Genomic DNA, 26,313 nt, shown 5'->3' on the forward strand with positions numbered 1-26,313 from the left:
GGTGGTCCCTCGACCGAGTGTCCCAACGCAGCCGTGGCTTGGACATCTCGACAAGCGACGGCAGCTGCTGCGACGATACTCGCATGACCATGCGAGTAACATAATAAACGCAAGTTTCGTGTTGGGGCGGTTTAGTGGCTCAAATACGGGGCTTGCTCGACGGCGGAAACGATCTTCATCGTGCTGTGCCCACTGCCGTGAGCGACTTCGTTTACCGTTAGGCGTGGACAAGGCACAACGACGAGAGACCTAAGTTGGACGAACATCCCAGAGTCGTTGTACTAAGGGCGGCTTCGATTCCACAGTGTTGAAATCCAACTAGTTCTCGTATATCGGGTACTTGTCGCGGAGCTGCCTGCTCATGGTTGTTGCCTTGCCGAGAGACCCAGCGCCTCACTAGTGAAATGAATTGTGGACGTTCAATATGGGCACAATAGAATAAAACGTTGAAAGAGAAACTTATGTATTGTATTGGGATTGATCCGTTTTGTATTTTATTTTTAAATAATACAAAAAGGTGCAATTCACAACATGGATCTTCCCAGGCATGCTCATTTCGAAAGTGCACACCGACTATGGCAAGGTGGATGTGGCGGTGGGGCTGCTGGTACTTGGCAGGACTAAGTGTGCACGTCAACGCTGCCGTCTCTGTTGGGGGCTCCATTCAATCCACCCTCGCCTCGTTCCACCGCCCATTCCTTGAGATTCTCACGCCTCTGAACGGTCAAGTCGTCGAGTCGTCGGAAGTCGACATCGAACTTGTCGTTCGCGACTACATCATGCCGAGTTCGTTCCGTACGTACAAGGTGTGCCTGGGAATCCATGAAAATACAGCTATATCGAGCGACGGTGCTTCGGTTGGGGTGGTGGAGTTTTGCTTCGATCAGACGAGCAGCAAGCAGTTCCACGTCCAGAACCTCTTGCCAGGTACGTCGTATACGGTCCGCGTCGTCCTCGTGGACAAAGGCACCGTCATCGCCGTGTCCATGCGAACGTTCCGCGTCGCGGCCATCGCGATCCAAGGCCACACAGAAAACGTCACCATCCTCACCGCGATGCAGTACGCGCTGTCGTACCAAAACAACTTGGATACGGACTCGGCAATGCGAATCTACGAGAGCATCTTGGCGGAGGCCCCAGGTCATGGCCACGCGCTGCATCTGCTCGGTCTTGCCAAGTATCAAAGGGGCGATACAATGGAGGCCATCGATTATATCGAGCAAGCGCTGCAGACAAATGCCACCCATGAAGAGTTCCACAACTCGCTCGGCCTTTGCCTCAAGGACATCGGTCGCACGGCGGAAGCTGCCACGCACTTCGAGACTGCGATGTCGCTGCGTCCGTCCTACATCGAGCCACGATTCAATCTGGCATCGATTTGGCAGAGCACAGGCGAGTACGACCTCGCGATTCCAGTGTTTCGGGCAATGGCGGACAAGGTCCACAGCCAAACGCTGGCGCTCGAGTACGCTGCCCAGTTCGACGTGTTTGTGCGGTTATGCGACATTTACCTTGCTTCGAAGCAACAGAACATGGCACTCGAGTGCCTCAACGAAGCACTAGTGCTGTGGCCGAACGATCCCACCTTCCTCAACGAGCGAGGCAACCTCTACTTGAACGTACGTGTGCTCGTTATGCGCACCTGTGCTCATTTGTGGGACGTCCATGGGGAATAGGCGGGCTATCTCGACTTGGCAGAGGCCGATTACAAGATCGCGGCCGACGCAGGCGTCCTCATCTCCATGGTAATCCATTCCATCCACGAGTTCCTTCACGCAATGGATAGCTGAATCTGGCGATTACGTTGGACGCCTCGGGCGACACTGACGAAAGCATCAACTTATACTCCAAGGTTCGTTTGGTGTGTGCCACGGAATTCCCTCATCCTGTCGCGTCCAGATCCTGGCCGTAAGCGAAGCGCGAGGCTTACCAACCGGTCGGGTCTTGATCATGCGGGCCGGAGTAATGCCTCGAGTCCTACCAGCAGAGGGCCAACTGGTCGACCTCGCCCGGCAAGCCATGCGCCGTCGGTTGGACTCGATGCTCGCGCAAGGTCTGGAGTGGACAGCGAGGACAACTGACGAATGCGTGGTGTATAGACAATGTGACGGTCGACTCGAGGGACCCCATTTTGAATGCATACCCTACGGGAAACTATCTGGTGTCCCACCCGTACAACAACAAGCAGCTCAAGCGATCGCTCGCTCAAATGCTACAAATGTACTGCCCCGCGTTGAAGACGGCAGCATTCATCCCGCCGCCGAGTCCTTCGATTGCCACGGACCTTGGTGCGGTATCGTCGACGCACTTGGTATGATCCACACGGATGGGCTTATGCTCACGAATCGTGGTGGTTAAAGGAACTCACGTCGATGAACTCGCTGCAGTCGGACGTCCTTCCTGAGCTGCGCAGACGGCCTCGCATTGGTTTTGTCTCGGAATTCTATCAAACACAACCCATCAGCCATTGCATGCACGATCTTGTCGAGCGCCTGAACCGGTCCCAATTCGAACTGTTTGTCTTTGCCGTGTCGACTCCGCAATCGGCAAAGCTGCCAGCACTGACCGACGGGGTCGAGCACGTAAGCCACGTGCCATTTGAATCGACGCTGCGTGACGATATTGTCAGGTTATCGGGCTGCCCGAAGGAGTAGGGCCAAGCGCTGACGAGATTCGTCGGCACGACCTTGACGTGCTCGTTTACGCCGACGTATAATCGCTTGCCTGGAGAATGGATGGCTCAGGAAGCGGTCGTTGCTAGGTCGGGTCGGACAAGCTGAGCTTCTTTTTGTCGTTTGCAAATCTCGCCCCGATCCAAGCAGCGTGGGGACTGGGGCACCCTGAAACAACGGGCGTCCCAGCCATCGATTACATGGTGACGTCGGAATACGAGCACTTGTCCTTTCACGATCACTACACAGAGACGCCATTTCCACTCAAGTAAGTCGCCGACTGGGTCGACGCAACGGGCTTCCTGGTCTTATAGGGGCATGGGCATCTACTTGAAGGAGCCACTGACGCCACACATCTCCACGTACGCCAACTCGAGCCCCGACGACGTCCGTGCCACACTCACGCAAGCATTTCACCTCCCGTCGGAGTATCGATTCTACTTTGTCCCTGAGGTGTGTCGAAGCATGCCGTGGCAATCGTCGTGCAATTGACGCCACCGCTCTCTCTAGCCTCTCGTGAACGTCCACCCCGACATGGACTCGATCGTTCGCCGCATTTTAAAGCGCGATCCCATCGGCCACGTCTTTTTTCTCACGCCACCCAAGAATTCCAAGTGGAAGCATGCATTTACAGAACGGATCAAGCTCCAGCCAGGCCTCCCGGCCCATCGCATTCACCTCATCATCGACGCCCTCGACGATATCTCGACCTTTGCGCTCCTTCGCGCGTGCGATGTCCACCTCGCCAACCTGTACACCAATAAGTTCTACCACACCCTCGAGGTACGTCGTCGATATCTGTCATGACTTCATGGCGACCTTGGCAACTGCTGGATTTCTGTTGCACTGCCACGGCGTTCGCCGCTATGTTGTTGCTGTTTGGATGTGTGATGAATGGAGATGGTTGGTAGGCGTCGGCGGCGGGCGTCCCGACCATTACGTTGCCCGGCGAGTTGTGGCGCAGTCGCATTCCGCTTGGACTCCTCAAGCACATCAATGTCCTGGACACTGTCGCGACGACACCGGCCGAGTACGTTCAGCTAGCGGTGCGAGCGGCGTCGGATCGATCGTTTCGACATCAAGTCGTTGGGAAGCTGCAAAAGTATGCCCCGAAGCTGTACGGTGACGACGAAGCAGTTCATGAGTGGGCACGGTTTCTTCAGTTTGCTGTCGACAAAAGCCGACGGAAGCGCAAAACGCACGCCAACCTCCGAGCCCTGCAAGACAACCCAACGCACTCGACCAACGGCCTGGCCCCACCCACGGCGAAGGATGTCACGTTGTGACTTATCTAAGCGTAGTCGATCGAGTTGAGCTTTTCGAACGCCAACATGAGCGCTTGCGTGCCCAATTTTGGGCCATTCGGCAGCGCCTAGATGCGAAAACAAGCGTGAGATGGTGGCGTTGGCTAGACTGATCCATGACGTACTTGGACGGCGAGGTAGAGCTGGTTTGCGAGAGCCAAGCCAGGCAGTGACAGGCCCATGCTAGCAAAACACAATTGAGGTCGAATCGAATGCATGACCGAGACGTACGCTTGCGATTCCTTTAGGGCAATCCCCATGTCCTTGATAAAGTGCTCGACCATAAAGCCAGGGTTAAAGTCCCGCTTGGCAATGCGTGGGCCCATGTTGTTGATGGACCACGAGCCCGCGGCGCCGGCACCGACGGCCGCGATCGCCTCGTTCAGGTCCAGGCCGCTCTTGTACGCATACAACAAGCCTTCGACCACGCCAATCATGTTGGTGGCAATCAAGATCTGCGGTAATATAGTGATGGCCGGACCGTGTCATGGAGACACTAACCTGGTTGACCATCTTGGTGTGTTGGCCAGCGCCAGCGCCGCCCATGTGTCGGATGTTCTTGCCCATCACTTCAAACAATGGGCGGACCGTCGCAAGGGCCGCGGCGTCGCCACCGATCATGATGGACAAGCGCGCTTCCTTCGCACCGACGTCTCCGCCCGACACAGGCGCTAGAGTCCATGAGGCACACGTTGGACGGAAGTGTATGGATACCATCGATCGAGGACACGCCCTTGACGGCTGCTGCGGCGTAGATTTCCTTGGCCAAAGACGGCTCGCTCGTCGTCATGTCGACGACAATCCCGCCAGAGCGAAGGGTCGAAAGCACACCATTTGAGCCGAGAATCACCTGTAGGCATGGTAAGTCGATACCCGATGTGAGCGTCGGGATACTTCGCGGACGTCCGAGGGATACCCGACGATCGTAAAAACGACATCTACTCGGAACTTAGCACATCTGCAATCACACACAGAACACTAGACGGTTTGTACCCGCTTCTTTAGCCGCTTCGGCAGGCGAGAGCGCGAGCTTGGCCCCACGAGCTACAAGGTCGTCACACTTGCTCGCCGTGCGGCTGTACACGGTGAGAGAGTACCCAGCGTCCTACATCAGGCATGACGTAATCACCATCACGCTAGCAAGTGGACAAGCAAGACCGCCGCACAACCTACCAAGATATGCCCGGCCATGCTCTTTCCCATGATACCAATGCCAACAAACCCCACGCGAAGCTCGGACGCCATGATCGTGCTGCTTCCCATGGTTGAACTTTGCAAGTATGGATGTTCGACGGGACAATCAAGTATAACGTTTCCCAGGTGTATGCATTTTCAAAGGGTTTTCATCTGAGTATCCGGAAAGAGCGAAAATTAAATCAACGCTGGCGTCACAGGGTGGCATTCTATGGAAAAATATAGTGAAATTCAAATTCTATTTTAACCGTGTCGAGCTAATGGGTGAGGGTGGCGCAGGGTATCCGGATGACCCACCCAACAACCCCAACGCGACGAACCCAGTTGCGTCGATGCGGCGAAACTTGTCGACGCCATGGCTCCAGTGAGTGTGCTGCTCGAGTGCCAGGCGCCGTACACGGACTGGATCCTCCGTGGCCGCAAGACAATCGAAACGCGGCGATACCCCTTCCCAAGCCACCTGCTGCACAAGCCGATCTGGCTGTTGGAATCACCGAGTGGAGTCGTGGGATCGTCTTCGCTCCCGTCAGTCGTCGACTTGTCTGCAACACCTCGCGTCCGCGTCGTCGGGCGCATCGTTGTGTCGGCATCGTATGAATATACTAGCCGTGCGCAATGGGATGCTGACGCCGAAAACCACTGTGTTCCTCCTGATTCCGGCTATGCATGGACCGAGGGCACCGGCCAGTATTTCGGGTGGACGGTTGCGTCAGCGTCCGCATTGTCGCACGCCCCAACAAACCTGACGCACATTTTGCGCAGCTACCGGTCCTTCTTCGTACCAGTCATTCCTGTGCCAACTGTGGACCTTTCAGAACCATTTCGCCCCGATGTCCTTGCTGCCGTGGAGGCTCAATGTGCATCCCTCGGCTTCCTTCGCGTGTCGTGGTCGTCCTTCCCCAAAGACGTGGTGCGCAATGCTCACGATGCCATGCGTCGCTTCTTCGACTGCGATCTCTCTGTCAAGGAAGCTGTCACGTTGCCACTGTCTGCCACGACCTTCAAAGGCACACCGCGGCCGTACAAACCTACGGGCTACCGCGGCGTGCGTACGATGCACAACGGCGAGGGCCGAGAGACATGGAGCTGTACTCGACCGGACTACGACCCCGGCCACCCCGATTTTGCCGATCCATATTATACCACTTCCGGTTGTCATGTGTTTGCAACTCCGCCGATTCCACAGGTGCTGTGGCCAGACGAGGAACAGGTTCCAGGATTCCGCGCGGCACTGACGGCGTATTACGCCGCGATGGATGCACTGGGCAAGGTCCTATTTCGAGTGTTTGCCCGCATCCTTCAACTGCCGGACGACGAAGCTCTCGTCAACTTGGCCCGACGACATGCGAGCAGCATGAATGCAAGTCGACTACACCCGTCCGAAGACAAGCAAGGCGGCGGCGTTGTTCTCATGCCGCATGCCGACATTACGTGCTTTACGATTCTCAGCCATGATGCTGAAGGCGCTGGCGCAGCATGTCTTGAAGTGCTTCATCCACTCGCGAACCGTCCGACGGGTGACGACGACGAAGCGCGGGTTGTGTGGGTGGGCATTGCTCCAGACAACAGCAGCAAAGGTGATGAAGCCTTCCTTGTCAACGTTGGGCAAATTCTGGAACGATGGTCGAATGGGCGATTGAAGGCCACGTTGCATCGAGTGGTGAAGCCTGTGCATCCATCGACGGTGGCAACGAAACGTCGGCAAGCGCTGGTGTACTTTCAAGTAGCCGACTACGACGCAGTCTTGACTCCAATGGTGGAAAGAACTGACGACAACCCGTCGCGATGGAAACCCGAGCGCATGGACGCATTCACATCGACACGGTTTGGCCCGATCGCGGACAAGACTCTGGACACTGTCGATGCATACGCGGTGTACAACCAAGACGTGATGGCGCGTGACGCGTTTGTGCGCCTCGCTAGAGAGTCGTAGCAATACCTTGAACAGAATCCAAGATGGCCATGTCGCCACAGATACCTGATGGAGAAAGCGCTGCATAAACGGATTCGCTTTGCTGTTCATGAGAATGTATCACCGGAGACCTGTCGAGACGCGTCAAGTCCATGAAAGAAGGCACCTGGAGACCGTCTCATGCAGCGAGTTCTGCGTTCATCACCAAGATTGCACTCAGAGCGCCGTCACTTTTACACGACGTCCTCGTTTCTTTCCAAGAGCTTGTATCATGCGTACTACGCGTCCATGACCCCTGCTCGGCATGGCGTCCTCGTCGAGGAATGCATGCATGTCGAAACCTGTCAAATATTATGAATATATTGTATAAATGCATAATTTCGAAACATAATCTGTAGCTGTTCTCGTAAAACATTATACTGCGCTTTATTGCAAGCGGTGCATCTTGTCATCATGACGGCGGCCTCCACGCTTCGTGTGGGCTTTATTGGCGCGGGCATCATGGGGAAGAGCATGTGTGGCCACATTCTGGTGTGATGTCGATGCGATAAACTGTTCCCTATCGTTATTGTGCCCCTTATAGAGTGGAGGGTATCCTGTGACGACGTTCAGCCGCACAGCGTCCAAGTGCCAGTCGCTTGTCGAGAGAGGTGCTGTGTTGGCTGCGACACCAGCGGAAGTCGCACGTCAATCGGGTATCGTCCTGTGTGCATTTATCTTCCTACTTGCTTGACATGGTGCTTGTCATCTAGACGTCCTGTTCACGATCGTCGGGTATCCGAGCGATGTGTGCCAGGTATGACTCGTGCTCGTGAAGGACGCAACGACGTTGACATGCGCGCAGGTCATCTTGGGTGAACATGGAGCGCTGTCGGCAATGAAACCTGGTGGAATCATCGTGGACATGACAACCAGCGAGCCGAGTTTGGCCAAGGAAATCTTCAACCAGGCACAGCAAAAGGGCGTGTCGTCCATCGATGGTACGCCCATGCCGAGGCAACTACTCCCCTCTCTCTCATCATGATCTGAATTCTACCAGCTCCTGTGTCGGGGGGCGACATTGGCGCGAGGGATGCAACGCTGTCCATCATGGCAGGCGGTGAAGTCGACGCCATTGCACGAGTCCTCCCGTTGTTCAAATTGATGGGCAAGAACATTCGGCACATGGGCGGCGCCGGCGCTGGCCAACACACCAAGATGGTCAACCAAGTTCGTACTGTCGAATGCAGAATGCGATGCCATGGCCATGTGTCATGACGTTGTGCTGCCACAGATCTTGATTGCCACCAACATGATTGGCGTCGTCGAGGGCTTGTTGTACGCGCACAAGAGTGGGCTGGACCTGAACGAGGCAATCGCAGCCGTCGGTGCCGGCGCAGCAGGCTCGTGGTCCATCAACAACCTCGGGCCACGTATTGCCAGGCGGGACTTTAAACCTGGGTTTATGGTCGACCATTTCATCAAGGACTTGGGGATTGCCCTCAAGGAATCGCAAGCGTACGTGGCAACGACAGTCGAAGGGATTGATGGGCTCGGATGATGTAGCATGGGTTTATCGTTGCCTGGGTTGGCGCTGGCAAACCAGCTCTACGTCGCTGTGCAGGTACGTGAGCGAACTGGAACCAGCTTGTCGAGGACATTGCTCTGTCGTAGGCGCAAGAACATGGCGGCCGTCTCGGCACCCAAGCGCTTATGTTGGCGTTTGAGAAGCTGAACAACATCCAGTCATAGTGGAAGCATGTCCAGCGTGATGGGGAAGCAAACGCCACTGGCAAGCCATGCCATCAGCATTGCCAACACTGCAGCGTCAAATACAAGCACGTCGGGTGATGAATGGTCATTACTTGGACTGGTTGTGGGCAGTCGTTGTGATATTGTGTCGCGCGAGCTTTTCCTTTTTTGACCGCGACACGTACTGATACAGCAGCAAGAGAGTGGCGGATCGGACGCCACTGATTCGACTAGCAGCATGCAGTGTCGTGGGGCGCGCGTCGAGCAGTTTTTCCTTCTCTTCGTTTGACAGCATGGGCAGCGACTACGCACAGACAACCAACCGTTCACAACGTGTCGACGGGCATGCTATCGTTGTCTACCGCATAGTCCAAATCTTCCGGCAGTCGAACATGGGCTTTCGACCGAAGCGCGTCGATTTCCTTTTGTTGTAGTCGCAGCTGGGTTGCGTACAAGCACTCTGTCTTCATGTACGCTCGCACGATGGGATGGATATCTGCGCTGCCACTCAGCACGCAAGACGAAGCAGCCTCGCACCTTTTTGGTATCCTTTGGCTTGCCACATGCGCAGCACATCGTCGCACGACACTACCACGCCATCGTCATCCATCGACCATCGAACGAGTGGTGTACCGTGGGGAAACGCAAGCACGTCGGCGGCAGACCGCTTGACGCCGTCTTTCGACATGGTCAAGTTGTCCATTTTGCTCCATTCATGAGGGTCCATTTCGAACCCGAGCAAGCTTTTCCACGCGTCGTTCACGAGCGCTTCCTTGTGTCTCAACACGTCCATGCGCTGTTCAGACACAAACCCAGCTTCGTACGCGCGTCGAGTCAATCGCAAGTCGCAATTGTCCTGAAGAGCACGAATCCATTCATTCCTCGACGACGGGTCACGAACAAACCTGGCGCAACATCAAGCGGTACTCGGACCGAGACGTAAACATGCGGTAGGGCTCTTTCGTGCCCAAACTCACAAGGTCGTCAATGAGCACGCCAATGAAGCCGTCGGCGCGATCCAGTGTAAACGATGGTTTCCCTGCATATCGAAACATGTCACGATCGCGACGAATCGAACGTCGACAACGTACCACGAACTCGCAAGCCTGCGTTGGCTCCTGCAATGATGCCCTGCGCGCCAGCCTCTTCGTACCCTGCAATGGCGCTTAGAACACAAAAGTCGCTTCAGCACGACGCACCGGTCGTGCCGTTGATTTGACCAGCCAAGTACAGCCCTGGGACGTGCTTTGTTTCAAGGGTGTGGTGCAGTGCTCGCGGGTCGACAAAGTCGTACTCGACCGAATACCCCGGTTTGACTAACTCGGCACGTTCCAAGCCACGAATCGTTCGAATCAAGTCGACTTGCAAGTGCTCTGGCAACGCCGTGCTCACGCCTATGCCATCATCACAATTGTCCACATGTGGTGTGTCGCTACCAACCATTGGGGTACACCACGTCCGTGTGGAGACCTTCCGGCTCAAGCCAGACTTGATGCCTCGTACGGTCGGCAAACCGAGTCACCTTGGCATCAATGGATGGGCAGTATCGAGGTCCAATGCCTTTGCCGTCGTTCTCGGAATACTGCGGCAAGAAATGCAGGTTCTCGCGTACGATGGCATGCGTGGCTTCGTTGGTGTACGTGACGTGGCACGGGCGAAACGATGCGTGCAGCGGCAACGGCTGGTCGAACCCATGAAGGAACGAAAACGGAGTTGGAGCGACATCGCTGGGTTGCACTTCCAAACCTACTCTCGAAAAGACGCATGGTCGAGAAGGGCGAAAAAAACCATCGGCTGGTCGGTACCGTCCAAGCAGATTGTTCGTCCATCCAAACGAGGAGGGGTGCCCGTTTTTAAACGACCCAACGGAAACTTGAATCGCTCCAATGTTGCAGCAAGGCCCATCGACGGTGCTTCGACGCCGTGCCTGGCCGCCAGGCACACGGTCATGCCAGGTTCACATGGATGCAACACGCTTACGACTCGCGAAGAGCTCGACCAGCGGGAAACGACTTGTCCCCGATAAAGATGCGACCGCGCAGGAACGTGCCAGTCGTAATTACCTGACGACGGACGGTCACATGGGGGAAACGTGAGCAATTCATACCACTGCCGAGGTGTGGATCGTGCGTGCGTCGGACGTGACGACTCCCGTCACGCGCCCCGTTTCAGCGCAAATCAAGATGTCTTCTGCACCAGCCTCTACCATGGACAAGTTTTCTGCGGTAGCGTGAGTGCGACAATGTGACGAGTTTTCACTTGCCTTGGTCTTGGAGAGCGACTTGCATGTTGTGTCGGTAAATATCGCGGTCCATTTGAGCGCGTGGTCCACGAACAGCAGGACCTTTGGACGCATTCAACATCTACAAGCGAGGCATGTTGGGATGGATGGGGAATCGCGAGACCAACGAACACGGAATTGAATGCCCGCCGAGTCGGCCACCCGGCCCATGAGTCCATCTAACGCGTCAATTTCGCGAACCAATGTGCCCTTTCCAACACCACCAATCGAGGGCTGCGATCCACGTATTAGGCATGAACGAACAACATCGAGCGACGCACATTGCACGACATTTCCCCGACCGTATCGAGTTTCTACAAGCCATCGACGGGTTTACAAAGGGATGGGTAGAGTGAACATTACGTGGTTACATTTACCTGTGTGAGCAATGCAGTTTGAGCCCCTGCGCAAATACAACACACCTGTTGTCATCAACTGCGCGCGAAGAGGAGATATCGTCTCAAACCTGTTCTTGCAGCCGCTGCTGCAGCCTCACAGCCAGCATGTCCGCCACCAATCACAACGACGTCATACTTGATGCATGCCGAATACGGGCGCACGAAGCGCGGTGCCGCAACAATGGCGCGTGGACGCCGCGCGGCGGCAACGACGCACCGATGCATGCTCGACTCGGGAATTTCAATGGATGGGCCAACCAAATCACAGGGAGATCGCACTTAAAAACGCACGGTTGTTCCGATTAAGTACGTGTCACGCCGACGGACGAGGAATGCCCGATGGGCATGGCATGAAAGGGGGTGCATGAACGTCCGGAGATGTCGTCTGGTTGGGACGTGTATCGCTGGATGAGAGGGTGGACGAAATGGAGGCACGGGGTTGATGCTCGGACGGTCGCATGACTATATATATAGCCATGGATGACAGTTGCTGCATATTGTAAAGAGCGCACGATGTGGGAGTGGCGACTGTGCGGCCACTTGAATGAAACCACACAGGAACTGCTGGATACACTGGCCATCACGTTGGGGGCGTTGAAAGTCAGTCACGCGTTGATGCCCGAGCGCCGCGCCGACCTCTTCATCGTGTTGCCCACGCCAAACATCGGCATCAAGTTTCGCAACCTCGCGTCGTCGGCGCCGCCAATGTTGGAGGTACCATCACCGACGCTCGCGCGTCAGCGTCTCATGTTGGTGGACACACGATGCAGATCAAATGCGCCAAGGAAATCGATGGCACATGTGGGGCGCAACAATGGCTCAAGAAGCGCGTGCACGTGCCGGAGGACCTTGACGTGGACGACGATGATGCTGTGAAACAAGCCATCGTGGGAAGTGGTGTCGAAGAGCTTGAGCAAGTGGAGATCAAGTTTCCATTGCAGCGATTGCGCTTGGAGAAAGAGCGGCAGCAGTGGCGCCTTGTCACCCCGACAAAGCCCGTCCAGGTGCTGTCGCACGACTTGCTTTATGCTGACAGCGGAAGGGCAGGTCGAGATCACGTTGCTGGCCACCTCCATGAATAAAGCAACGACGAAAGGGTCTTACTTTACCATCTGCGTTGAATCCAAGAGTGCCGACGCCCTCGTGGAATGCCTCGTCAAGCTCGCTGTTGGAGAGGTTTTTGTGTCAATATCGACCCCGTCATTACACGCCATGTGTGCCATAGGTATTTGAGCCGCATGCGATCCAGAACATTTACGTCATGGACACGATCCACGTCAAGCACCCGGTGGCACCAACAAGTCCGTCCAAGGCAGACGTGGCCACGATGGTGCCGCCGAGCCAAGGCCCTGTCGATACCAACGGACCCAACGCGCCGAGTCCACTCAAGCGCAAGATTGCCGCGGAAGGGTCGCGCCTCCGCCTCATCGAGATGGGGTACCCTGCGCTCGGATGCCATCTCGTCCAGGCGTCCATCTCGATGCACAGCAAAGAAAAAGTTGCGCACACTGGTGGCGCCCACCGTTCGATTCACGACAACGCATGGTCGATTAATCATTAATATACAAACGCGTCCCGGTCGGATCGAGAACCAACGACGACGATGATGACGATGACGACATGCGCTGACGAAACAGCGACCGAGGGGTCGTCACCACGCTGGCTTGGTCGGAGCCCGCGTCGTCACAGTACCGCCCAGAGGCCGTGCGCGGGGTCGCGTCCGAGAGAGATCGATATCTCGAGAGATGTCTGGCATGGGCACCGATCCCTTCGTCCGCAATCGAGAGACGCATCCCGTCATTGCGAAAGTTGTCGAGGGAATCGCACGTGCCCAAGAGCACCGAGAAGAACCGGTCGTACTCGGCATGGCGCAGCATGAGGCAGCATGTCGAAAACGGCACTTTGCCCAGCCGCGTTTTGTCCATGTATCGAAACAAAATGGACGCGTTCAGCTTGGACCGGTCCGTGCCGACCCACTCGGCGAGAAACATCGCGAGCTCTTCCTCGTACAAGTGATCGATGCCGTCGCGGTCGTACTTGTCGAAAATCAGTCGGAGCTGCTTCATGTACTCAAACTGTTCGACGACCGCCGATCGCTTCGCCGTGAGTTCGCGTAGCTGCTTGAGCCGCAAATAACTCGGGTTTCCAATCGACGTCGGCACTTTGTTGCCTTGCGTGACCAAGTACCGCAGGACAAAGCCCAAATGCTCCAAAATGATGAACGCAATGACTTGGGCCATCATGATGTTGCTGCGGTCCCCATGAAGCTGCTGGTGGCACAACTCTGGGTTCACGGCCGCGGACGTTTTCACCGTGAAGAGAGGGACCATGTCTGCGTTTGAAAACGAAAAGTTGCACTCGTTCATGTAGTACGCAATCCCATGGTACCTACGCATGCATGTTGAAAAACCACCACACGCCACGGGCGCTCGGAGCGACCTTGGACATGCAACACGTACATGACGATGAATGCCGAGACGACCGTGATCCCGATAATGTTGGCGTACTGCAGAACCGTGGCCCACTCGCCAATCGACACCTACACACCACATGCCAGGACTGGGTACAGACAGCGACGACGTACATCACGTCGAGGCATGGGGCGGCGATGGCAAAACAGCAATCGAAACGCGTCGCCGCGCACTTCCAAGATGTTGTTGATAAAGGCCGGGATCGGAAGCAGCGGCCACACCACCGAGAACATGACCACGTACGAAAACTGAATCGCTGCGTCCAAATAATCCAATTGCGTGTCAAACTCGGGCAACGTCGCCTCGGCCACAATCTACACGCGACCGCATTTCAAAACCGCACGCAGTCATCGACTCGACGCCTGTACCTCGTACGCCGTGTGCTGGTTGTCATCGTCCGAGCGCTCCAGCACTGGGACAAAAAATCGCGTGGTCGACGTCACGTCCTTGGACAGCCTGCGGGCCGACTTGTTGTTGGTCGCGCGCTTGGCGTGCGTCATAAACTCCCGGCGCAGCGTGCAGCTCCACGTGTTGAACCAATACCGCACGCTGAACGGCTTCCCACGATATTTTTTCATCACGTACGGCACCCACGTTTCCAAGATCATGTTGAGAAACTGAGTGGCGACCAGGGGGGTCACAAAGAGCTGGTCGAGCGACAGCACTGTCGGGTCCCAAGTCCACTTGAGCTTGATGTTGAGGCTGTCGCAAATCTAGGCGCAGACGTCACGGTCGGTCCAACGACGACCTCACGGGTACCTTTTTGAAGTAAATGTTGATGAGTTCGCCGTACGGAATGTACACGAACGCGAGAAAGAGAAACCAAAAGAACCAATTTGTCCAGACAAACACAAACGAACGATGGATGAGCTACAAAAACAACGATGACGTGAGCCGTCGTGCGGCATCCTCGTCCGCACCTTGGCCTCAAATTGAGACTTCTTGGCGCAATTTTCCCAGTGGACAAACTTGATCGAGAGCCATCGAAAAAACTCGAAAAACACCACGTCGATCATGAGCCCCAGCACGATCCCTACACCCGAGTGACCCATTCGCTCGATGTCGCCGCTGCTGCATGTACCTTGCGCGAGAATATACACCCACCGATCCGTGCCAACCAGCGAACTCGACGAGTTGAAGCACGTGAGAAATTGTTTGCAGTCGAAAATGGTCTGTTCGTTCAACGGGACTGCCTTCAGCGCTTCTTTGCATTCGCCGCACGACAGCACGGTCTTGGCATACACATACCACTGCAAAACACGTCAACCACCTCGCCATACCATATCAAACGTACTTGGATAAACGGGAGGATACAGATGCACTGAATGACGCAACTCAACAAGACAAAAAAGCCCATCGTGACCCGCATCGCGCCGAGTTTTCGCGTCTTCGGCACCTTTTCGTACTGATGGGTCAACACATTCTGCTCCCACGTGTACTCGTAATGCGGATTTTCGTCGTTGGCTTCAAACGCCGTTTGCTTGTATCTAGGAAAATCCACAACCACCGTTCAACAAATGCAGTCTCGTTGGAGAATAATCGTACCCGCCGAGATTCCACTTTTCCGCGAGCAAGAGCGTCTCTCGGTTCCACAAGTGCAGCAAAATCGGGCCCCACACACTCGTGATCAAAAAGCCGAGGATCGCTAGCCCGACCAAGTATGAATCCCACGTATTCGGGCCGAACCGGAACGCCATGTAGTACGTCACGAGGATGAGCAAGAGCGGCAACAGCGCCTTGGTGTAAATGTGCATGAATGCAAACAAAAATGCCACGCGTTCGCCAAAGTGCAGTCGCAATTCTAGCCAATGTTGTAATGCGTCGCAGGCGGCAAACCATGCGCACCTTCGATGGCCCAACGTTCCGAATTACCAGTGACGGTCTTGCCCCACCGCAACTTGAACGTGTGGCGGCGGTACTCGTTGAAAAACTCGTTGTTGAACCTACTCCGCACCCGCGTCAGTCGGCGCTTCCTTTACAATCCACATTACTTTTTGTCGTGAAGCGGAAACATCGCGTGCACGACGTCGAGCACGCACGGCACAAAATTGCGGTCCAAGTCGCACACGTCTTGGTCGTAGTCCCGAAATGCATTGCGGATGATGTTGTGTGTGAGTTGGAGCTCCAAAGCAGGCGAAAAGCAAATGTCCTTGGAACCTACAATCGCGCGGATGCAGCGCAAGCACGGATGCATGCGCCACACCTGAGATGGGAAGCCGAGCTTCGCCGAGACGGGCTGTCGCGTTGCCTTGGTGGATCGCGAGCTCGTCCTTCTCACGCATGAATTCCAGGTTCAGCAGCCCTTTGCTCTGTCGACACCAAGCGGTAAACATGGCGGAAACGGGAAAGAAAACAATCCCGATACCTTGTACGGATCGACGAGGATGCAAATGTTGTCCGTTTGACCATGCTTGGCGTCCTTGTCGCTGATGTACGTGTCGTTGTCGAGCAGGATTACGCCAAGACCGGCTTGGACGAGTCGCCGCAGCGCCTTTTGCTGGAGAGCAGCCACATGCGCTGTCATGTCGGCGGGGGTCAGATTCGCCCGCTGCGTTGCATTGGTCGCTTCCTGTAGTCGTTCTTTGTACAGCCTACTTGTCCGGTGACAACGCCCAAGTCCACGAGCCCAACGTACCGCGCCACTTGCTGATTGTTGCGCAGAATGATCGCAAACGTGTATCGCTGGGTCTCCTGCAGCGTGACGCGGGGAATTGAGAATGGCGTCATGTCTGCATACACGTCACGGTCGATGGAACGAGATCATATTTGGTGCACCGAAGGCGACGGACCTGGACGACGGGGGTGCGACGTGTACAGAGTGCCCCGAAGACCGCCCTGCGACGTTGCAACTGATTTTCTGTGCAGAGACTCCTTTTCCAGATCCAACGGAAGCATCCCGTCGACATCGGTCACGACATTGGTAGGGGTCGCGTGGGACTCGTACGTTTCTGTCGGAGCAGTGCCTGATCGATTGTCGTTGAATGTTCCGGAGCCAGAGGTCAAGAGGCGGCGGACTGCGACTGGAAGCAATCGCATGGCGCTCGTCCTCGACGTCAACGAGTACGAACGATGGTCGGTCGGCACAGCATCGACCGAGTCAACCTGTCTTTCGTGCCTCAGCTGCTGCTCTTCAAGTACATCGATAGATTCGTAGGCGCCTTCGCTGCCATCCCGTCGTGGACGCAAGTCTCCTCGCCGACCGCGTCGATCTGCCATCCGCCGGCAAGAGCGCTCTTGTTCTGATCACGTTGCAAATTCAACAACAGCCCGGGCAAATAAAAATATCTGGATTTCGCTTGATGACTGTATGCAATAAAATACATTTTCGTGTTCACAAATATATACGACCGTGCTTGGAGTGTTTGTTATGCGTGGTTCAGTTGCCGGGAAATCTCACGTCGTCCGCGGCGTTCGGGCGAGGTCGCTGGACTCCACGTGAACCAGCACAGTGTTCACGTCACCGATGCCTGGCGCTGAACGTCCTGGACCATGCAAAGCCATTGCGATCGAGCTCGAGAAGCGAGAAGACGGATCTGTCTCTGCCACGGCGTCCTGGGCGGAATAGTCGAGGCATGCACCCCAGTCGTGCGAGCCCGTTCGACTCGAACCATCATGTGAACGTTAGAGTCACCACCACTGCGTCCAGCACGAAATGAGGACGGCACATGAGCCAGCGGCGTGACGCTGGCTGGCGGCATCGGGTCCTACGACCACCGTCATCATGGTCAAGTTGCGTTGGATGTCGTCGCTGAGTTTAACGTAATCGCGTTTAATTTTTTTATCCGGACGCGGGGTGCTGCGGGGTATGGCGCCATTGGGCGGAAGCGCCGACACGAGGTACACCATGCACGGAAGCCCTGTCCTCCTCCAAGAAGAAAACTTCTCCACGTGGAAGCATGCGTTCGCCATGGCGGCTACGGCGCATGGATGGATGTCGTATTACACATCGCCTTTCTTTGAAGACCCCCGCGTACTGACACAAACGATGGCGGCCCTGCAAGTTGCCATGGATGCAGAGCTGCTGCGGCAGCCTCAAATGCTTCAGCACACGACGGCTCACGAAGACAAGGATGCGTCGCTTGTCGAGCAGAACCTCCACGACTCCCTCCGTCGCGATGCACTTCGACAGCACAAATTTCGCGAACTGCATGCGCACGTCGCGGCGGAATTCCAAGTCCAAGCTCGATTGTTCATATCGTCGTCCCTTTCCCATCCATTGCAACTCGCCGTGCAATCAATCGAGTGCCCATATCGTATGTACACGTTTCTTCAAGATCGATTCGAGCACGACGCCATGGACTCGCTGGACGTCCTGCGTCTGCTCCTGGCCCCGATCGCCCTGGAACGTCCAGACGAGCGCATCCTTTCCTTTCATTTTGATCGCATCGACATCTTACTCGGCCGATTTCAGTCCAAGATCATTCCTCCGCATTGGGCTGCAATGTCGACAGCCGATTACCATTTCCACGTTTGGACGCACTCCACGCCGCCTTCCTTCGCCACAGTCTCACGAACATCACCGTCGACATGGTCCATCGATCTACGTTTTCTTCCAGAGGAGAGGACGTCACCGAGGTCAACCGGCTCAGGAACCACATCTACCGCCAATTTAAGCAGTCGCCACCTCCTCAAGCTCGCGACTCCTCACCACCGCCTCAAGACAAACCCGCTGACAGCTTGAGACCAACGTCGCAGGATGGCGTCGAAGCAGGGGGCGCATGCACTGAACAGCAACCTGCACGACCCTTGGACGACCAGAACCAGGTCCAAATCGAAGGACTTGGGCCAGCCAGCGTCGAACTCGAGGCTTCAGTTCATTCCCACCGCCTCGAGCGATCCCCCGTCCCACACCTCCGCGCGGAGGATGCACAACTTTGTCTGCATGCTGAACACCCGATCGTCAACCCACACCAAGACGAAAGCACCCCGTCGCCACAGGCATCACGACCACCAGTGCCCACATATCCTCCTGCCCAAGTAAACCGAGAGGCTGCAGAATCAGCCAACTCCATCGGTCACCCGTGCAGTGAGGCGAGAACGCCATCCGTGCCACCTGCTCTCTCACATGAAACCTCAACTCCAAAAGTCGATCCAAAACCAGTGGCATCCGCAGCAGACAACAGTCGCGCGACTGAAGAAAAGAATTATGCAAGCGTCGGCGCTACATCGACTGAAAAGGAAAATGCTGATGCGTGCAGCGATGCAGACGAGGGTGGGTCCAAGCCACAGTCGTGCCATCACCAGCGCCACCATCCACACGAACATCGCCACCGTAAGTCGCCGATTGCAGCAGATTCATGGACCATTCCAAAAAAGCCTAAGGCCGCCGGAACTCTGCCCCCTGCGACACGTGATGAGATGCCGTCGTCAGGCTCTCCTGCACTCGGCCGTCGGGACAGCACTTCCAGCATTGCTTCTTCGCACGCCATGGCGCAGCCGACGTTGAGTCGAAGGGCCAGCACGTCCAGCATGGACATGTTTCCGCGTTTGAAACATGCGGGGGGTACTAGCAACGACAAAGACCCCCCGTTGAACCGACGCCGAGAGGAGTCCGAATGCAAAACGAGCCGATGGGCCCCCAATCCTCCACTATCTGAAGCCCCATTGAGTTCGCTCGCGCAGGACAATTCGACTCCTCATGCAGCGAAGACATGCTCGCTTGCGATGGACCTGTCCCAGATTCGAGTTGACGTTGCCACCGTGTCTCGCTGCGTGTACTTTTCCCAGTTGGGTCGCCACATCACTGAATCCGCTCTCGACCAGCTCTGCCGCCCGTATGGACTCGAGGTGCGTAATCCGAATCGTTTGGTTGCCTTGTCCAAACATGGAATGCACAGATCGACCCGTCGACGACGTTTCCTCGGATTGAAGTGTTCATGTGCCAGCGCACGCTTCGTCCCCGCCGCGATGCCGCCGTGTACTTCAACTCGCCCGGCGACGTAACTCGTGCAATTCCAACCCTGCAAGGTGTGCACGTCCGTGTGTGTGTGCCAGCATATGCACAACCTGACTTGAATCGCCAGGGCTTCGTTTCGGTGCCAAGCAGATTGCGTTGAACGTGCGGGCGATGGACGAAGGGACGTATCGAGTGCTGCTTGCTCAACAACGACACAACGATCGACCGAAGTGGACGTGTGTGCAGTGCCGCACCTCCGTGCTTGGTTGGCGCCTCCACTGCGACTCGTGCAATGCGCAACGCGTATTTCCTCCACCTGACTCGGATATCTCTCCCACGGACTGGGTGTGCATCCTGTACGACTCCATCTATCCTGCGATGGCTGACATGTGCGTGGCTAGCTGCCGTACGTCCAATAGCGATTCCATTGCGACGAGTCGAGGATGCCACCTGAGTTACTGAACGTGTGGCTGTCTTAGCTTTGCAAGCACAGCAGTCAGTTTGTCGACGGCCTTGTCGCACGTGGCTATCACGACCAAGTCGTGCCGCCGAACCGTGCGGTCTAAAGTTCCAAAGGACGATCTAGTGGTGTCCATGTCGTTTTCTTGCTCGACCTTGCCTTTCCACTTGGTCAAGATCGCATCCAGCCCTTGATGGCGCCGTTGGTGCGTGCGCCTCATGGATCTCGCGAGGGCCATGACTCTAGACGTCGCTTTGAATCAACTACAAGACTCACGTTGGTGGCTTGGTACCTATATTTGAGCACTCTGGCGGTGTGAAGCGCCTTGGTGACGTCATGGCGGAGCTGCCCCGCAGGACTGCATGACATGAGCTTGTAGCGACGCCACTCGGCCTAACAAACCACCCTCACGATGCTGCATGTGTTGTCGAGTACCTGGATAAGGTGGACTGCAAGCGATCGCATTTGTTGGACTTCCTCACGCTCCTTGATGGTATCGATCACGCATTGCTCGTTGGGGCTGATGGCCAGCGCTCCGACCACCACCACGCGGCACATGGAGCAAATCGCCGCGCCGCCAACGACGCCGCCAACCACGATGAAGACGCGGCCCGGGAACCCCACGACGGCGCAGTCGCCGTACCCAACCGTGCTCTACCACCCACCGTGTGATACGCGCAAGTCTCGACATGCACTTCGTACGATCGTAACGACGACGAGCCACAGGACGTCAACATACTCGGCGAGGTCCCCGTTGGCAATCGAGCGTTCGGCTTGATCGACGGCCCATGCCGTGAGCGTCCAAAGCGCGATCAAAATGAACGCGGAAAACGCGGCCGGGTAAAACCGAAAGAGAAATTTGCGAACAAACCAAGCCGACGCCGCGTCGACGTTTTGAAGCGAACCTACATGCCAAAAGCATGAAAACCCACGAGAGCCGCCGGCGCATGGCCGCGCACCGATGAGTTTCACTTCGTTCGTGTTGAACCCAAACACGTTGCGAATGTACCGCCCGACGAGGTAGATGCGAGGCACGAGAACGATGCCTGCGCACTCAACGATGACACGCTCGCCTTTGACCGAACGACGCACCGAATTGCGAGATGCTGATCGTCGTGGGGGCGTAGCAATTGTACGCGACGTACATGGGGTACTTGGGGCACAGCGGGGCGGCAGCTTCGCGAGTCACCGACTGAGCGCCATGTCAGCTCGACGACGACGACCAAGGACCGTACGAAAGAATTGGCGTAAATGTAGACGAGCGTCTGGAGCGTGTACTGGCCAAGTCCCGGTGGAATGTGCACGAGCAGGAGCGACAACTCGATGCAAAAGTCCCTGCGACCGCGTTGTGGGTCGCGACTGGTTCGCGATGGCTCACCAGACCAACGGCGTGTGGTAAAACTTGGACGCGGATGGGAGGCTGGACGAAGCGACTTTGATGCGAGCTGCCAAGGCTAAATCGAGGGAGAAGTGACGAGAGGCAGAGAAAGAAGGGAGTGTACTGTAGCGGCGGAAAAGCAGGACAAGCAGGGCAGCGGTGGCCACCGTGACGATGCCCTTGGTCGTTTCCACGGCGATCGTGGTCCAGGGGAGACGTCCGTGCAGCTACAGCAGCGTGAGCCATGTCGATGTTGAGGACGTACGTAAGACGAAGCAGCTTCGGCAACGATGCTGACGATGGCGAGGTAAAACATGGCATTCTCGAGCGTGCGCTGCTTTTCATAGAGCTACTTGTCATCGCATCATGCCGTGTTCACGACGACGTCTTCCACGTACGAGCTTGAGGGCATACAGTCCACCTAGGTCGCGAACGGTGCTGGACCACATCACGTCGTTCTTGGACGCGCGTTCAGCCATCTAATCGTGTGACGCGTCAAGAACAGGTCGTCGCGAGGTCGCTACGGACTTGAGCGCGGTAGATGTCGGCTCGGTTGACGATAGCATCTCTCCGACGCGCAGATCGGATGACGGTCGGGATGGAAGAAGTCGATGACTCGACAATGGCGACGTCCTCCAACGTCACTGCCGCCTCCATGCACACGTGCCAGTTCCCCGACGTGACAGCAGAATGCGTCTATCTTTAGCCGTGGCACTGGTCCTTCGATCAAGTAAACGTTGCAATGTCGTGCGGCGGCCAACGCGACGGATGCACTCGCAGGATCAAAGGAGCGACAGAACGGACTGCCGAGTCGAGCGAGGACGTGGGGGAAGGATGCTGCATGCAGTGTGCCTCCGGTGTGCTGCTTGGAATGAAGCCGCCACGTACAGATGGAGTTTGCACCATTTTCTTGGTCGGTGACACGACCCTTTCACCAGCACGTCGTTTTCACGACAATCCCCGTGACGCGTTCATCCGTCTCGTAGTAGAGAGAGGAAGGGGGGAGGTTTGCGGACCGCCAGAGAGCGACGACGTGTTGTTTGTGGGGGAACCTCAAGAAGGGAGAGCACATACAACCAACTGGAAACGAAATCACACTCGTCGCTAGCACACCGAGAAAACGAGAAGTCTCGACGGCATGTTCTCGATGCTTTGTCAAACTACTCCCATGACATGGCTTCCGCTACCGCCTGGCCACGTCGGATGCGGCGCTCTGCCACGGCATGGAACGCCGCCGAGATGGCCTCGGCCCCTTCATCAATCAAACACGTCTGATCGAGACCCTGACGATCTTGACTCGTCTGGTGGCGCGCATGACGTGGCGTCACGTGCGACGGGATGGCTGCAACGAGCTCGTCGGCGCGGGCACTCCAGTTCGTGTGCTGACCGTCTCCCATGCGATGCACGTTCACGACAGCGTTTCCGTTGACAAAAAACAATTCGTTCGTGTCGAGTTCGGGCCAGAACTGCGCCAAACTGCCACACAATGTCGACGGGTGGCGCGTCAAGTCGTCCGGCAGCGACACCACGGCGCAGTTCCACGGCGAAAACGCATACGGGACGTTGGCCAGCTCAAACGAGAGCCAATACGCTTCCTTGTCTCCCCTACAAACGTCCGAATGGTCAAATGCGAACGCGCCTCCGATCGCACCAGGAAAACGTGATCTGGTCTTGAAATCGCTTGGTTGTGACAAGGTACCACAGCGTGCGAAGAACGTGCGGCCCGGCGCGGCGCTTGTCGATCACGACGACGGACGAGTCTTGCTCGTGAGCAGTGTGTTTGTTCCAGACCATCGACTGCCGCATGGTGTTCGAGACGGGTGGCCGCTCCAACTGGACGGCGTCGTACGGGAACGTGTCAAAGAAATCGTCGATAAAGGTCTTGCCGGGGCCGACGTCCTGGTTCAGGAACTGACTAAAGTCCAACACGCGGTCGTAGAAGAACAGGGTGCCAGTGTAGCGGACGGGCGAGGACGCCCAGAGCAAGGCTGGATCGTGCAGGAAGATCGCGTCGGCATCCACGAGCATCACGCTGGGAAATGGCGCAAACACGAGCGCGACGGGCTTGAGCCAAACGTTCTGGAAGCGGCGCGCGACCGCTTGGTCTGAAAACACATGGGAGGAGACGAGGATCGAGCACACGTCAACGACTTCGACGTTGGTGTCCAGGCCATGCAGCGCATTCGACGCGCTCGACGACAGCTCGTTCGAGAGGCAGTGGTAGACTTGGATTGGGTCTGTGTTGCCAAGGGCGCGAAGCTCCTGAATGAGCGACACCCCCATCGGCACGATCGCATTGTGCACGCACATGACGATGCCACGACTGGCTGATGCAAATTTGGACGGGAACGCCTTGGTGTCCGCGTTGAAAACGTGATCGAATGCCACGTCTGCGGCCGTCCATGGCGGCGAATGTGCTGTGGGACTGGCGGAAGGCTCAGAATCCGTAGAATTTGGCGGCGTTGTCGAGAATGACGTGGCAGGCTCTGAAGTGACGTGAGGGGGTGGGTCCTGCTTGGCTGGAGGTGCTGGGTTCGTCGTCGAGTGGGCCGTCGATGCGAGAGCTACAACCGAGTCCGCCGTGCGGAGGAGCGCTCGAGGGCTTTCTTGCTGCACCTCCGACACAACGCTGAAGATGTTGTGAAAGACGACAACTTGGCCGCACATGCAAAGGGCAAACACGGTCCCGATCACAACGAAGATGGAGATTCTGCGGCGGGAGGACCCCGAGGGCTGTGCCATGCTTACCAAAGTGGTAGGAAAACCGCACGGGTTGTTGGTCTGGCTGCTAAAAATACTATGGCCCGTGCACCAAGACCACGAATCAAACAAAGGATTTACAAGGGTCCAGCAGGATGAAGCTGTTGTTGCTGGAATCACGTCGGGCCTGGTGGGAGGGGGGAAGGAAGTGCTTTTCGGAGTAAATTCACAACAAACTGCTGGTGGGTGTCGCCATGTGCACCCTGGCGGCTCGAACATCAACCCTGTGGCCGCCAGTGGCGACGAAATGTATCGCGGTGCAAATGATTTGTGTGCATCTGTCAAGTCAAATCCAACGCACTCGGCCGCCATCGATTATTCGCAGGCTGATGACTAGACTTGTTTGGTGACTGTCGCAGCGCAATGTCAAGACGTTCCGCCGTCACTTCTGGCATGTGTTGATCGTCAAGCTGAATTCGCCACACGCCATCGCCTGGGGCCAACGGCATGTTCGCAAATACCACTGACGGTCACAGTTGAGAGTGTACAGTCTAAACGGATGATGTTCTTGATCGTGGCAGACGTCGCAACGAGCAAGGCAGGGAGCCTTGGAAGCTGCCTCCAACATGCCAAACCCCACGGGAAACATCGTCAACCCACGCACACTCTACTTGGTCGTGTGCACCGGTCGCGAGTGTCCAAACGCTGTTGAGGCGACCACGGCGAGAACAATCCGACGACATATTTGGCATGCAAGCGTTTGATTGGTAGAAAATTGAAACGGACGAAATATGAGCCAATCAAACGCCCCTTCATTAAAACTTCCATGGAAGTCCATGGAACGAACTCAAAACCACGTGGACGTGGTTTTCCCGGCGAGGCGATTCCGGCGGAAGCGGATGGCATCTTCATGCAGGTCCACGGTGTTGAGCATCGTCTCAAGGAATCCCGCGAGTTGAATCGTCTTGTCTTGGTGCCGAATGACGGGTGGGAACCCCCCTTTTCGCGCCAGAATGTTCCCAAGCAGCCGTGCGCACCTGATGCACACATATAGTCACGACCGCACAACATGTCGTGCTGCATCACCTTCCATTGCCATCGTAGAACGGATGAATATAAAACACGAGGGCAGAAAACGCGTAGTAGGCGCGGAGGAGTGGGTGCGGAAGCGCCGCTTCATCGTTCAGTGTTGCAACGTACTCGCGCAGGGCCGGTTCGATCTCCACCGCGGGGAGGAATACGCGATAAATGCGCTCCGAGGCATAGCCCACAGCTGCATCTTCACGGATAGCCCCTGCTCCGTTTAAATGACTTCAACCGCGTTGGCAACAGCATCGCAACCACGTACCCCCTCCGTCTCCATGTTCAAAAATTGCATCGTGCAAAGCCTTGACTTGGTCGAATGTGATCACGCAAGTCGTGTCGTCCAAGATGGTGTTGAGTGCAGTCAGCACACTGCTTTTGTCTGACACGCCTGCGGGGGATCTCCTGAAGGACGAAGTGGCTCAGCGACCATCGAAAGCAGGTCAAAAAAATGTTACCGAAACAGAGTGCGCTTGTCGTGTGCGTTGCCGACAGTGTCGTAAAGATCGGTCATCGTCCACTTGGTCGTGCGAAAGGAGTCTTGGCTTCGAAGGTTGGCAAGTTTGGCTTTTCCGATGAACCGATCGAATTCACCCAGCAGCGTGCGAGGCAGCTAGACATGGCGACTCGTGAGGGACCATCATGGCGAGATGCATCTCGACTCCACCTCTTGGAATTCCCGCATCACGGGTGATCGAAGGCGGAGGAACAGCGACGACTCCTTTACTCCTACATTTCCACTCGTCAGCGCCACGTCGTTCGTGCTAGGCGTCGAGTCCCCACGTTGTTTCGATGGCGACGGTTGTGCCATCGGTGGGACTGCCACGGGCAAA

General features: G+C 56.3%; 12 protein-coding genes across 21 annotated transcripts; 6 read left to right on the top strand and 6 right to left on the bottom strand.

The window, feature by feature from the left end:
• Positions 1 to 542: 542 nt before the first annotated feature.
• On the top strand, positions 543 to 4,202 carry H310_01704. Of its 2 annotated transcripts, none has more exons than XM_008864906.1 (11): positions 543 to 1,619; positions 1,677 to 1,745; positions 1,787 to 1,852; positions 1,900 to 2,053; positions 2,100 to 2,311; positions 2,361 to 2,582; positions 2,630 to 2,710; positions 2,762 to 2,940; positions 2,987 to 3,125; positions 3,183 to 3,455; positions 3,584 to 4,202. In XM_008864906.1, the coding sequence occupies exons 1-11, from the start codon at positions 576 to 578 to the stop codon at positions 3,956 to 3,958; spliced, it is 2,814 nt and encodes a 937-aa protein (XP_008863128.1). In that variant the 5' UTR covers positions 543 to 575; the 3' UTR covers positions 3,959 to 4,202. The 2 variants fall into 2 exon arrangements, with proteins under 2 accessions (XP_008863128.1, XP_008863129.1); XM_008864907.1 differs by having other exon boundaries at positions 2,388 to 2,582.
• On the bottom strand, positions 3,763 to 5,247 carry H310_01705 (hypothetical protein). Its single transcript, XM_008864908.1, has 8 exons — positions 5,150 to 5,247; positions 4,970 to 5,081; positions 4,871 to 4,914; positions 4,691 to 4,826; positions 4,478 to 4,647; positions 4,208 to 4,431; positions 4,102 to 4,159; positions 3,763 to 4,044 (listed from the first exon to the last, which is right to left on the bottom strand). Exons 1-8 carry the CDS (start codon positions 5,237 to 5,239, stop codon positions 3,964 to 3,966), a joined length of 915 nt encoding a protein of 304 aa, XP_008863130.1. The 5' UTR covers positions 5,240 to 5,247; the 3' UTR covers positions 3,763 to 3,963.
• A 235-nt stretch (positions 5,248 to 5,482) lies between these two features.
• Positions 5,483 to 7,401, top strand: H310_01706 (hypothetical protein). Its single transcript, XM_008864909.1, has one exon. The coding sequence runs from the start codon at positions 5,526 to 5,528 to the stop codon at positions 7,101 to 7,103; it is 1,578 nt and encodes a 525-aa protein (XP_008863131.1). The 5' UTR covers positions 5,483 to 5,525; the 3' UTR covers positions 7,104 to 7,401.
• Positions 7,402 to 7,505: 104 nt separating this feature from the next.
• H310_01707 (hypothetical protein) lies at positions 7,506 to 8,923 on the top strand. Of its 3 annotated transcripts, XM_008864910.1 has the most exons (8): positions 7,506 to 7,613; positions 7,666 to 7,777; positions 7,835 to 7,878; positions 7,927 to 8,062; positions 8,122 to 8,291; positions 8,356 to 8,579; positions 8,628 to 8,685; positions 8,736 to 8,923. In XM_008864910.1, the coding sequence occupies exons 1-8, from the start codon at positions 7,536 to 7,538 to the stop codon at positions 8,811 to 8,813; spliced, it is 900 nt and encodes a 299-aa protein (XP_008863132.1). In that variant the 5' UTR covers positions 7,506 to 7,535; the 3' UTR covers positions 8,814 to 8,923. The 3 variants fall into 3 exon arrangements, with proteins under 3 accessions (XP_008863132.1, XP_008863133.1, XP_008863134.1); XM_008864911.1 differs by lacking the exon at positions 7,506 to 7,613 and having other exon boundaries at positions 7,630 to 7,777; positions 8,736 to 8,813; XM_008864912.1 differs by lacking the exons at positions 7,506 to 7,613; positions 7,666 to 7,777 and having other exon boundaries at positions 7,799 to 7,878; positions 8,736 to 8,813.
• On the bottom strand, positions 8,197 to 11,729 carry H310_01708 (tRNA uridine 5-carboxymethylaminomethyl modification enzyme GidA). 3 transcript variants are annotated; one of them, XM_008864913.1, is made up of 16 exons: positions 11,561 to 11,729; positions 11,472 to 11,497; positions 11,376 to 11,408; positions 11,227 to 11,328; positions 11,077 to 11,176; positions 10,921 to 11,033; positions 10,794 to 10,876; positions 10,619 to 10,740; positions 10,254 to 10,559; positions 10,013 to 10,207; positions 9,905 to 9,967; positions 9,719 to 9,852; positions 9,447 to 9,669; positions 9,351 to 9,401; positions 9,176 to 9,309; positions 8,197 to 9,117 (listed from the first exon to the last, which is right to left on the bottom strand). In XM_008864913.1, the coding sequence occupies exons 1-16, from the start codon at positions 11,715 to 11,717 to the stop codon at positions 8,923 to 8,925; spliced, it is 2,037 nt and encodes a 678-aa protein (XP_008863135.1). In that variant the 5' UTR covers positions 11,718 to 11,729; the 3' UTR covers positions 8,197 to 8,922. The 3 variants fall into 3 exon arrangements, with proteins under 3 accessions (XP_008863135.1, XP_008863136.1, XP_008863137.1); XM_008864914.1 differs by having other exon boundaries at positions 11,227 to 11,408; XM_008864915.1 differs by lacking the exons at positions 11,227 to 11,328; positions 11,376 to 11,408; positions 11,472 to 11,497; positions 11,561 to 11,729 and having other exon boundaries at positions 10,921 to 11,077.
• A 247-nt stretch (positions 11,730 to 11,976) lies between these two features.
• On the top strand, positions 11,977 to 13,076 carry H310_01709 (hypothetical protein). The gene is made up of 4 exons (XM_008864916.1): positions 11,977 to 12,206; positions 12,263 to 12,496; positions 12,540 to 12,668; positions 12,718 to 13,076. Exons 1-4 carry the CDS (start codon positions 12,006 to 12,008, stop codon positions 13,051 to 13,053), a joined length of 900 nt encoding a protein of 299 aa, XP_008863138.1. The 5' UTR covers positions 11,977 to 12,005; the 3' UTR covers positions 13,054 to 13,076.
• H310_01710 (hypothetical protein) lies at positions 13,022 to 17,211 on the bottom strand. The gene is made up of 15 exons (XM_008864917.1): positions 16,753 to 17,211; positions 16,599 to 16,692; positions 16,329 to 16,554; positions 16,167 to 16,272; positions 15,955 to 16,120; positions 15,809 to 15,906; positions 15,509 to 15,764; positions 15,258 to 15,450; positions 15,045 to 15,213; positions 14,884 to 14,996; positions 14,723 to 14,833; positions 14,332 to 14,676; positions 14,077 to 14,277; positions 13,952 to 14,031; positions 13,022 to 13,880 (listed from the first exon to the last, which is right to left on the bottom strand). The coding sequence occupies exons 1-15, from the start codon at positions 17,177 to 17,179 to the stop codon at positions 13,043 to 13,045; spliced, it is 3,423 nt and encodes a 1,140-aa protein (XP_008863139.1). The 5' UTR covers positions 17,180 to 17,211; the 3' UTR covers positions 13,022 to 13,042.
• Positions 17,212 to 17,752: 541 nt separating this feature from the next.
• On the top strand, positions 17,753 to 18,937 carry H310_01711 (hypothetical protein). Its single transcript, XM_008864918.1, has one exon. The coding sequence runs from the start codon at positions 17,769 to 17,771 to the stop codon at positions 18,642 to 18,644; it is 876 nt and encodes a 291-aa protein (XP_008863140.1). The 5' UTR covers positions 17,753 to 17,768; the 3' UTR covers positions 18,645 to 18,937.
• Positions 18,938 to 19,129: 192 nt separating this feature from the next.
• H310_01712 (hypothetical protein) lies at positions 19,130 to 20,278 on the top strand (the record flags this gene model as incomplete). Its single annotated transcript, XM_008864919.1, has 4 exons — positions 19,130 to 19,750; positions 19,801 to 19,930; positions 19,987 to 20,204; positions 20,261 to 20,278. Exons 1-4 carry the CDS (start codon positions 19,322 to 19,324, stop codon positions 20,276 to 20,278), a joined length of 795 nt encoding a protein of 264 aa, XP_008863141.1. The 5' UTR covers positions 19,130 to 19,321.
• Positions 20,279 to 20,305: 27 nt separating this feature from the next.
• On the bottom strand, positions 20,306 to 22,393 carry H310_01713 (hypothetical protein). Of its 5 annotated transcripts, XM_008864922.1 has the most exons (12): positions 22,226 to 22,393; positions 22,096 to 22,176; positions 21,963 to 22,046; positions 21,822 to 21,924; positions 21,698 to 21,773; positions 21,555 to 21,654; positions 21,412 to 21,511; positions 21,279 to 21,365; positions 21,022 to 21,224; positions 20,755 to 20,973; positions 20,612 to 20,712; positions 20,306 to 20,561 (listed from the first exon to the last, which is right to left on the bottom strand). In XM_008864922.1, exons 1-12 carry the CDS (start codon positions 22,352 to 22,354, stop codon positions 20,315 to 20,317), a joined length of 1,530 nt encoding a protein of 509 aa, XP_008863144.1. In that variant the 5' UTR covers positions 22,355 to 22,393; the 3' UTR covers positions 20,306 to 20,314. The 5 variants fall into 5 exon arrangements, with proteins under 5 accessions (XP_008863144.1, XP_008863143.1, XP_008863145.1 ...); XM_008864921.1 differs by having other exon boundaries at positions 20,612 to 20,973; XM_008864923.1 differs by having other exon boundaries at positions 21,555 to 21,773.
• A 369-nt stretch (positions 22,394 to 22,762) lies between these two features.
• H310_01714 (hypothetical protein) lies at positions 22,763 to 24,483 on the bottom strand. The gene is made up of 2 exons (XM_008864925.1): positions 23,349 to 24,483; positions 22,763 to 23,302 (listed from the first exon to the last, which is right to left on the bottom strand). Exons 1-2 carry the CDS (start codon positions 24,437 to 24,439, stop codon positions 22,858 to 22,860), a joined length of 1,536 nt encoding a protein of 511 aa, XP_008863147.1. The 5' UTR covers positions 24,440 to 24,483; the 3' UTR covers positions 22,763 to 22,857.
• A 761-nt stretch (positions 24,484 to 25,244) lies between these two features.
• H310_01715 (hypothetical protein) lies at positions 25,245 to 26,291 on the bottom strand (the record flags this gene model as incomplete). The annotated part of the gene is made up of 5 exons (XM_008864926.1): positions 25,245 to 25,434; positions 25,484 to 25,691; positions 25,746 to 25,885; positions 25,945 to 26,093; positions 26,148 to 26,291. 5 exons carry the CDS (start codon positions 26,289 to 26,291, stop codon positions 25,245 to 25,247), a joined length of 831 nt encoding a protein of 276 aa, XP_008863148.1.
• Between the last annotated feature and the right edge of the window lie 22 nt (positions 26,292 to 26,313).

The sequence above is a fragment of the Aphanomyces invadans genome, assembly GCF_000520115.1.
Source record: "Aphanomyces invadans strain NJM9701 unplaced genomic scaffold supercont1.2, whole genome shotgun sequence".
Lineage (NCBI taxonomy): Eukaryota > Oomycota > Saprolegniomycetes > Saprolegniales > Verrucalvaceae > Aphanomyces > Aphanomyces invadans.

Coding starts and splice junctions, on each gene's coding strand:
- H310_01704 (XM_008864906.1), top strand. CDS start 576: ATGGCAAGGTGGATGTGGCGGTGGGGCTGCTGGTACTTGGCAGGACTA. Junction 2,711..2,761: donor ACGTGCTCGTTTACGCCGAC/GTATAATCGCTT, acceptor GGTCGTTGCTAG/GTCGGGTCGGACAAGCTGAG. Junction 3,456..3,583: donor AGTTCTACCACACCCTCGAG/GTACGTCGTCGA, acceptor GATGGTTGGTAG/GCGTCGGCGGCGGGCGTCCC.
- H310_01705 (XM_008864908.1), bottom strand. CDS start 5,239: ATGGGAAGCAGCACGATCATGGCGTCCGAGCTTCGCGTGGGGTTTGTT. Junction 4,915..4,969: donor CGAAGCGGCTAAAGAAGCGG/GTACAAACCGTC, acceptor AGTTCCGAGTAG/ATGTCGTTTTTACGATCGTC. Junction 4,827..4,870: donor ATCCCTCGGACGTCCGCGAA/GTATCCCGACGC, acceptor CCATGCCTACAG/GTGATTCTCGGCTCAAATGG.
- H310_01706 (XM_008864909.1), top strand. CDS start 5,526: ATGGCTCCAGTGAGTGTGCTGCTCGAGTGCCAGGCGCCGTACACGGAC.
- H310_01707 (XM_008864910.1), top strand. CDS start 7,536: ATGACGGCGGCCTCCACGCTTCGTGTGGGCTTTATTGGCGCGGGCATC. Junction 7,614..7,665: donor GCATGTGTGGCCACATTCTG/GTGTGATGTCGA, acceptor TGCCCCTTATAG/AGTGGAGGGTATCCTGTGAC. Junction 8,686..8,735: donor AGCTCTACGTCGCTGTGCAG/GTACGTGAGCGA, acceptor GCTCTGTCGTAG/GCGCAAGAACATGGCGGCCG.
- H310_01708 (XM_008864913.1), bottom strand. CDS start 11,717: ATGCATCGGTGCGTCGTTGCCGCCGCGCGGCGTCCACGCGCCATTGTT. Junction 10,208..10,253: donor GGACGTGGTGTACCCCAATG/GTTGGTAGCGAC, acceptor ATGATGGCATAG/GCGTGAGCACGGCGTTGCCA. Junction 9,670..9,718: donor ACCGCTTGATGTTGCGCCAG/GTTTGTTCGTGA, acceptor CGTGCTCTTCAG/GACAATTGCGACTTGCGATT.
- H310_01709 (XM_008864916.1), top strand. CDS start 12,006: ATGTGGGAGTGGCGACTGTGCGGCCACTTGAATGAAACCACACAGGAA. Junction 12,497..12,539: donor CCCCGACAAAGCCCGTCCAG/GTGCTGTCGCAC, acceptor GCGGAAGGGCAG/GTCGAGATCACGTTGCTGGC. Junction 12,669..12,717: donor TCAAGCTCGCTGTTGGAGAG/GTTTTTGTGTCA, acceptor TGTGTGCCATAG/GTATTTGAGCCGCATGCGAT.
- H310_01710 (XM_008864917.1), bottom strand. CDS start 17,179: ATGGCAGATCGACGCGGTCGGCGAGGAGACTTGCGTCCACGACGGGAT. Junction 16,273..16,328: donor TCCTCGTCGATCCGTACAAG/GTATCGGGATTG, acceptor TGGTGTCGACAG/AGCAAAGGGCTGCTGAACCT. Junction 15,907..15,954: donor TTTCCGCTTCACGACAAAAA/GTAATGTGGATT, acceptor GGTGCGGAGTAG/GTTCAACAACGAGTTTTTCA.
- H310_01711 (XM_008864918.1), top strand. CDS start 17,769: ATGGCGCCATTGGGCGGAAGCGCCGACACGAGGTACACCATGCACGGA.
- H310_01713 (XM_008864920.1), bottom strand. CDS start 22,354: ATGGAGGCGGCAGTGACGTTGGAGGACGTCGCCATTGTCGAGTCATCG. Junction 21,512..21,554: donor ACATTTACGCCAATTCTTTC/GTACGGTCCTTG, acceptor CATGGCGCTCAG/TCGGTGACTCGCGAAGCTGC. Junction 20,562..20,611: donor GCCAGAGTGCTCAAATATAG/GTACCAAGCCAC, acceptor AGCGACGTCTAG/AGTCATGGCCCTCGCGAGAT.
- H310_01714 (XM_008864925.1), bottom strand. CDS start 24,439: ATGGCACAGCCCTCGGGGTCCTCCCGCCGCAGAATCTCCATCTTCGTT. Junction 23,303..23,348: donor GACCAGATCACGTTTTCCTG/GTGCGATCGGAG, acceptor GGACGTTTGTAG/GGGAGACAAGGAAGCGTATT.